Source organism: Amborella trichopoda, chromosome 4 (assembly GCF_054954075.1).
Source record: "Amborella trichopoda isolate Santa Cruz 75 chromosome 4, AtrichopodaSantaCruz75HAP2 v2.0, whole genome shotgun sequence".
In the NCBI taxonomy this organism is placed as follows: Eukaryota; Viridiplantae; Streptophyta; class Magnoliopsida; order Amborellales; family Amborellaceae; genus Amborella; species Amborella trichopoda.
In genome coordinates this window covers 21,415,528-21,424,343 of record NC_142339.1, presented here as the reverse complement: position 1 = coordinate 21,424,343, position 8,816 = coordinate 21,415,528, and the positions used below count along the sequence as shown (strand labels likewise).

Sequence of the window (8,816 nt, the reverse complement as noted above, 5' to 3'; positions counted from 1 at the left end):
CTCCCCAGGACCAATTCTTCCACGGGTGTCCCAGAATCAACATGGAACCCAATACTCCTAAGACCAATTTGGTGGGCATCTTGCACTCCCTGGGTTGTTGGATTGAGCACAGGGAATAAATCCATAGCACCTTAGGTGCATGCAACGATGGATACCATATTTGAAATATGATGAAATAAAACAAAGGCATATTTGGAGGGGTTATTTCCATTTCAGATGGTCTCGTTTTGCACTCATACTCTGGCCCATGTGTGGAGGCCATAGCTAATAAAGCTGAATTGTTGGCTTTACTACGTCCTAAGATTTTACGAGAAAGAAAAATGAGACAAATCATGCTAGATTATATAAGGGGATTCTTTAAATATTATAAACTGGTATAATTGTTTTAGGAGACCTCCATGGAATTTGAGGGCTGCATGGAATGAAATTTTAGATCTCAACGGATACCAGACGATTGCTTTCAACCATGTTTATTGTGAAGCAAATGATACGGCAGATTCCTTGGCTAAGCGAGCATCCTTTCTTCTTTGGTTGCTTCTTCAGCACCTGATTTGTAATTCCTTTGTTTCAACTAATATGAATAAAATTGCAGTACTCTTATCAAAAATAAATAATAATAAAAAACAAAATAAAAATTAAATAATTTATACAATTAATCTTTGCAATATATAATGTTCTCGACTTCCTTGGTCGCATAAAGAAAAAATGCACTAACCAAAATAAACCATTTTAGCTTTTTACTATAAATTATGCATATTATATTATGAATTATCTACCAAAAGAGTGTTTTATCTTTTGTACATAAAAAATCACAATCATTCTAACTCATTAGATGTGAAATTTGATAATCGGGGGTAACTGACAAAGTTTGTAAGACTTTTTTTTAGAATTGTATCTAATGGATGTTACAATCATCCATTTTGAAATTTAAAAGACAAATGATTGTGATTTCTATATACAAATATAAATGGTCTTTTTGTAAACAATCCCATTATATACTATATGAAATACCAAATATCCAATTCGCACAGCCACCAGCATTTACCATTGAGGATTGGCAGTTTCAAACAAACACTGCCTTCTATACACGAAAGCCATAGAAACCCAAGGATATTCGTTTTGAAATTGCATGACCACGCAGTTTCTCCGCACAAAATCCAAGGGGATTATTTGACTCAAGGACAGCCATAGGTATACATCTCCGGCTGCTTGATGTCACTTCTTACCTTCGTGACCTTAATGCATACATTCCCTTCTTTGGAATCACAAGATTTCAAGTACCATGTTAAAAGCATAAATGAATGCAGCGACCTTGAACTTCGACAAACTTTATAAAAAACATAAGAAAAAAAGAGATTTTCAAAGAGAGGAAAACTTTCAGCAAGCGATGTTAATTTCGATCAGCAAAGCTTCATGTAATCAAGATATAGCAAGACAAATACAACTCTTCATGAAATCTCCATCTTAAGGAATATGAGAAAATGTTTATTGGCCCTGCATTAAATGCGACAACATAGGCAGGAGAACATATATAATGAGAGGGAATATCATGGGAACCACCAACTCTATCCCTTCTCTTTTTTTTTTCCTTTCACTTTTAAAAAGATACAAATCCGTTTAGGGGGTCTTCCTATCTTGTTATAGACTATAGACCCACCAAATTAACAAGACTTAGTACTGATTATAAAAGCAAGCCATTTCTGGGAGTTCACTCTATTTATCAAGGCCTCGGTTAGGTTGTAAAAGAATGCATAACTAGTCCATAGTCATCTACAGAATAGAGGTATGGCTGACACAAGGTGGTAGCTTCAAAATCCAAGCAAGCTGTATCCACCAAGCCCTAAGAAATCCGCTCTAGCAACAATATCATGTCACCAGTCCTTTATGAAAGGATAAACACAATGATCTGCCCTAGGCCGCCTCAAAAGTAGGGCCTGTAACGCATTGGTCTCCTGAATCTAGGAACTTTCCTGCAACATCAAAGCAGCTCACTCAGTGAACCTCTAGGAACTTTCCTGCAACATCAAAGCAGCTCACTCAGTGAACCTCTCTCTCTCTCATGAATACATGAAAACACTTGCAAACTACATACCCATGTCCTCTCTCTCTCTCTCTCTCTCTCTCTCTCTCTCGCTTGCATACATGAAAACACTTGCTAACTACATACCCATATCCATATGGTGAGTAGAAATATGGAGGCATATATGGCCTCCGGGACCGGTAAGCAAGATATGGATTGAAGCGTCGAGGACGGAACTGCTTCATTCCAGGAACATTGGTTCTTTTTGCCAACACCTGCAATGCACGTGCCAGCCATCCTCAGAATGCGACTGAGTTCTAATTCATATAAAAGAATAGAAGCCAAAGGTCTCTTGAATTGGTTGACCTACTTTCAATTGACGACCATGTAGTTCAGACTCGTTTAGAAGGAGAGCATTCTGAACAGCTTCCAATTCCACAAACTCAACGTACGCAAAGCCCTTTGGTTGACCAAACTTGTCTGTCAGGATCGTAACTCGGTTTACGGTCCCACAGGACTGAAAGTGCTGCTGGACTTCTTCTGGAGTGCACGAGTAATCAACCTAACGCAATTACACATACTATAAGCAACAAAAACCATGAAATAAAAGAGGCCTTCACTAAATACAAAACTAAATACAAACATGCAGTACATTTTTCCAGTGCCACTAAAACAACTCTCTCTCTCTCTCTCTCTCTCCATCCAAATTCTGCCATTTTCTCTTTCCCCAACCCTGCCCCATCTCTTTCGCTCTTTCTTTACTGTATCTTCCCTCTTCTCATCTCTCTACCCCTCGCAATTCCTCACTATTTCTCTCTTCTCTAAGCCATGGTTCCTCTTTCGTTTTTGGTTTTAAACATGTTTCTAAGCACCCGACATGTGGGATGCCACTCTCCACATCTCATGGGCTTTTTATAATCCATAAACTAGTAGTTGATATATTTATCACTTATTCAAAAAGAGAAAAAAAAACAAACAATAACAACAATTTGAATTAGGACAAATTCAAGCAAGGAAAATGCCTCTCATATCATACCTAACACACCACCTGTGTATCATATTCACACCCAACACACCACCTGCCTTCACTGATTACAACAGTCAATCGTGCCCACATATTTGCCATCTTATTATCAAGCTCACTGTCACCCGGGTGTCTACCGATACTTTTCAATATGAAACAAATTATACTTAAAAAACTCAGCCTACTTTTGGCAAAATACCTTTTATAAAGGCGTTGAGTGCATCACCCTTTATCTCCAGAGTTAATACGAACAAAATACTTAATGAGTCTTGAATGTAGATGATAACCCAAAGTACCATGCAAGTAAACATACCCAATAAAGGTCAACAAAACTTCGCGATCAAAATCCGCCAAAAGCATCACTACTTGCCATGTTATGTACCTCGATGATAATTGCACCAAAGTTTATGAGCTACTCAAATCTCGTGTTTAACTCATCCCCTGAATCCTTCACAATCTTTTCACCAGTCATTTAAATTCATCAAGCCTAAATTCATAAAAACGTTTCTGGAAATGCAATTCAAAAAATTACTCCAATTCCAGAAAAAAATTTTGTAAAACTCATTTCCAAAAAAATGAAAATGTTCTCGAAGCATTTTCTCTATCAAAAGGGAAAATTATTACTATCATGAATCCACTTAGGCTAGTTATCAACACTAGACCTAATAGGTGGTCCACCGATTGAACTGCCAACCGGTGCCTCGATGGTCCATGGTAAAAACCAGGTTTAATATTCAGCTCGTTTTGGTCAGTAGGACCGGGCAGTTTTAACTAATTAAACCAGCTAAATGAAGTTGGACAAATTTTTTAATGCATTTTATAGTTTTAAACGTTTATATCTATTTTGCTTTCCTTGTTTTCCTAAAATCCAATCGATTTAGGCTTCATTGAAAACCAAGAAATCCTTTCACATGGAACTCTGAGAAAAGCTTAGATGGCATAAGCTCAAAAAGGAAAATGGTAGAAAAAGAAATGCTCAGATAGCACTTTGCTGTAAAAATTAACCCAATTCAATCAAAGAAGCCTTTTACAGTGGATGATCCACCAGGTTTCTATTCAGACTCCTGCTGCTAAATTAAGATAATGATACAGTAGGCAACCTAACACAAAATATATGATGGTTATGTGTGTCATCTCCGATTCCATGTTCGTGAACATATACCTCCCAGCACATCCACCAGAGACATAAGAAAAACCATTAACCAAATACCTTTGTGGAGTCTGTTCTAAATGTAAAATGCTCCAAAGACGCAAATAAATATGTCAAAACCAAATGAACATGAAAAGCAATACAATAAAGTCTCAGCACAAAAAATAAATAGAACGATACAACATGAGGATCGCTTGCTCAGCAAGAACAATAACCATATCTCCCTCCCAAAAATTACTACACACAACCAGGTAAACCATGCCCCATAAAGAATCAATATTCCTTGCCTAAGTAAAACAATACTGCTCAGAATTTGATATTCTAGGGATTTCGTTTCCTACAAGAGAACAACGGGGAAGCAGATCAACTGCTGTAGTTCAGTAATGCTTATGCAAAGCAGAAAGGACACATGCACATAGCATTTTGTTTCAGCGACATTTTTAAGCATTTGAAAGGATGGCAGTACTAAAATCCTCATGAGTAGAACATATATGCTACAATTGATTTTCTAACCATGAGGAGAGAATCAGCACTTTCTGGCTTAATTTTCAACTTAAACCCCACAATCAAACAATGACGACGAACACTTCCATACTATAAATTCTACTTCAAAGAAGAAAATATGGCAAGTAAACTTGTATTAAAACCGTAACTAACATATCATAGAGATAAACATCATAGCACCACAATCTAATCACCCAAATCTGATAAGCCAAACAAATTTCAAGTGAAAGCATTTAATACTACATCCTAGCAGTCCCTAAAAGCTCACTTTCATAAACACAATAAGATTTAGCATAAGAAATTAGGTAAAGATGATGCTCCCAAAATCAAATGTCAAGCATTAATCAAGTCATATTTACATGCAATGATCCCTCGCATTTTACAAGGTCAAATCCCATGTTCTACCAATTTTCTCTATAATGTAGCAACGAACATCCTGAGCACGTCATAGTCTATCGTCTGATAAATTAGTAATTGGACTGCCAAAGACTGCACTTATCTCAATGTCACAGCAAACCAGTACATAAATAACATAATGTGCACAGGTTAACCTAGAAAGACCTTTGGTTCATTCTATCTCTAGCAAAGATCCCTCCTTCACAATCCTTTTTTCTCCCCCCTAAAAACTTATTTTGCTTAAGATTGATTAATTCAGGAAACAAGCATTTTCCTGATTACCAAACTACCATAGTACAGAGACCTAAACTCTTGCCAATGAACTGGACAAAAATAAGTTAAGAAACTCTATACTCGCAATCTGTAAGCCCCATAAAAGGCAAGACCAAAGATGACAGCCTATGACTTCTAAGGCATATATCATCAAGATCATAGACTGTATAGTTCAAGGTATTTGCATCAGAAAATAGCGTATTAATATTATAAAGCATAAAATGGACAAACCTTCATTGAATCACCACTATCTGCAATCACAATATCAAATGCGGAGTTTGCTTCTTATAAAAAAAAGTGAACACTATATTTTTTTCTGATAAGAAAATAAACAATATACTTTGCAAGCAAATCTTTGAGAACCTCTCACCAAGTGCAAGTGGGTAAGTGGCAACCAAACTTCAATGATCACTCTTATTCAACTCTACCCGCAACTCAGTTTTCTGCTTTTTGAACCTCAAGAAATGGCTCATACTTCAAGCTACAAGGCAGAGCTGAGGCACTTCCAGGTTATTAAAATAAATCAAAATTATAGAACCAGAGTGTGACCTTGGATTCATACTTTACACCTGTCTGAGAAATCTTCTTTCTTTTTTTTTCTTTTTTTTTCCTTCTTGCATTTCTTACACAATCACTTTTTTCTCAACTTTTTTTCTCATTTTGACTTTTCTTTTCTTTTCTTTTTTGCATCATTTTTTTTTTCATTCCTTTTTTTATTTATTCCCTCTTACGATTTCTTACTAGCTTTCTATTTTTTGCCTTGGCCCTCTGTGGGCTTTTTGCTACAGTTTTCCAAGCGGAAAATTCTGAGAAGATTTTCTTAGGATCATTTCTCTCAGGCACATATCTTCATTCCATCCTCAATTTCACTACAATTCCATTCTCTACACCAATATTGAAGAAATGGACCCTGCGACCATTTTGGAGACATCTAATCAAAATATGACTATAGAGTCTTAAACTTGAAAGCATGTGAACCAAGAGCAAAGATGCAATAGCATTTAACAATATGCTGGTCAACACATACATGTTAAAAGAAATGCTTCTAATCTGTAGAACCATGGTCACATGCTTAAAAGCGAGCACACCAAGAGTAAAGACGTAAATATATAAAAGCAAAACAGGTGAATCTAATTTGTTAACCTAATGTCTCATACAAATATAATTATCTTGCTATAGAAGATGCAGTGTCACTTTGCAACTAAGTAGATGAATAGCCAAGAAAGTGAAAAGTAGCCAAAACACGAGAAATGAAAATTAATGTTGATTGAAAGATGATGTTCTAATCTAACTTGGTGCAATTCATGTTATCTTTCCAACACTGTTGTTTCCTTGTGCCTATGTGATTTACGCTTTCCTTGTGGAGGAAGAACCAGTCAGCCTAATAGTTGCCCCTAATTGGAAAATGACAAACAAGAACATTTTTAGGTACTACAAAAATTATTGGGCCTTCTTGCTTTCCTTATGTTCCAGTGAGGAATCATTGCTATATGCTATCTTGATAAAAAAAAAATTATTGGCTCTTCTTGCTTTCCTTATGTTGCATGCTGGAAGTGATCCTATACGCTATGTTAACCACAGAAGTTCAATGTGATGGAGTAATTACACATGGTCAGTAGGATAAATCAAAAAGGAAGGAACAATCAATGATTTGAGGAAGGTAGTGAGCTTCCATGAAGCTTAAAACATGAAATACTATTGTTTTAAATCATCCCGCTTGGTATGGCAGTGCACCTTGGGCAGGGTCCCTCAACGTGCCTGCCTAAGTGGCCTAGGCACCACGTAGAGACTTGGCCAAAGGCGGGTGCCCTCAACTCCTCTCCCAAGGGTAGAAATAAGCCCTCGGATAGGTGCAAAAAAATTGGGGTTTGGTTTTGTGAAATTTTCAGGTTTGAATATTAATTTACTGCTTTTGGTGAGTAGGTCATCTTCCGGTTCAAATAAACTAAATGACCCGGTTGGAAAAATGCATGTCTGGCCGATTAAAAAATAAAATAAGGTTCCATGAATTTTTGTAGTAGTTATAAAGCCAGTAAATATCGAGAAAAGAAATATTTGAACATTATTAGAGGTAATGTAGTCATATGCGAGTGTACAACAACCAATGTCAGAATAATGTTAGCACATTTATAGGCAGACCAAAAAAATATAGAAGACAAAAAGAATAAATAATAGGAGATTGTCAGGTCAGTGAAAGTGTTTGGAGAGGAAGAATATGACCATTGTGGCAAGAAAGGCAAGCAAAGGTGGGCTCAACAAGAGTTAAGGGGTTGCAGGGTTCGGTCAAAATAACCTTCACACAAGGGGGCCATTGGATTTTATGAAACTACCAATTAATGCTAAAGCGAGAGAGAACTGCATCAAGAAAGAAGATTGGGGTCGAGTATGCTAAAACTGAAGATATCCACCAAGTAGTAATTCCTTTTAGTGCTGCTAACTTGAATCTGATATGTAGAATATCGGGTAGCAAGCATAGCGTTAGCTCATTTGAGTTGGTGATTTCTAAATTCACATTGCCCTATCAGGACTCATATGCCATAACTTTCAGAATTATTTCAAGATCACACATTCATGCATTATCTAACAGCTCCAAGTGAAAATGAGAAACAAACTTGACCAAAGAGAATAAACGATGACCTCATTGCTGTGAGAGATATAGATGATTTTAGTCAGTGGCTGTTCAATGCTGAAGAGATCACATATTCTCTGGATAGCACTTGAGTTGGGGCCAAGTTTGTGAAGCTGTAGGAACCACAACAAGCCTTGTGCAAACCACTAGATCTTCAAAGAAAAGCTTGAAGACAAACAATATGGTGCAAGACGACGCCTCAAAGGAGATAGAGGATGAAGAGCATAATGTTAAGGAGGGACGTGAATCTAAGGATGATGGCTCTGCATCAGATGCAGAGTATAGTGATGATCAAGATGATGTACAGTATGGTTCTTACGGGACTCGGGAGTGGAGTCACATGTCTTATGAGACCTAGCTTTGTTTCTATAATCGGATATTTAATCCATTAGACCTAATGAGGCCTATGGTTCAAATAATTAATGATGCATGACGAATTGTTTTGTTTCAAGTTTGCACAAGTTTCAATATTCTGTATTTCTAATAATTCAAATATCAAACTCACAAGTTAATTACAAATGATAAACACTTACACAACAAACATGAATAATATGTATGCACAACAAAAACAAACAAAAAAAGCTAATTCAGTTTTGTTTCCAAAAAAAATAAAAATTAGAGGGATTTGGTATCAAACCCAAACCTACACACCCCTAGATTCCGTTTGGGGCACCTCACCCATGAAGCTCCTACCTAGGCGGCCGGGACCCTTGACTGCCTAGGCAGTGCCTTCTGAATTTTGAAACACTGAATATTATAATTTTAATATTATGTAGAAAATGATAAAGTGAAGGCAATGGATATGTATGTCCAATGGGCA

General features: G+C 36.7%; 1 protein-coding gene across 4 annotated transcripts in view; it reads right to left on the bottom strand.

Annotated features, from left to right (window-relative positions):
• Nucleotides 1-1,547: 1,547 nt before the first annotated feature.
• The window catches only part of LOC18423405 (polyadenylate-binding protein 3), a 29,343-nt gene continuing 22,074 nt past the window's right edge, over nucleotides 1,548-8,816 (bottom strand). Inside the window, exons 4-7 of one of the 4 annotated variants that reach the window (XR_016053376.1) lie at nucleotides 5,738-6,277; nucleotides 2,391-2,582; nucleotides 2,168-2,295; nucleotides 1,548-2,015 (exon numbers count right to left, since the gene is read on the bottom strand). Coding sequence is in view for 2 of the 4 variants with exons in the window: in XM_006828007.4 (XP_006828070.1) it covers nucleotides 1,922-1,970; nucleotides 2,168-2,295; nucleotides 2,391-2,582 (369 nt within the window). In the remaining 2 variants the exon portion in view is untranslated. The remainder of the gene's footprint in view (nucleotides 2,016-2,167; nucleotides 2,296-2,390; nucleotides 2,583-5,737; nucleotides 6,278-8,816) is intronic. The other 3 variants (XR_016053375.1, XM_011628296.3, XM_006828007.4) reach the window with 3 other exon arrangements.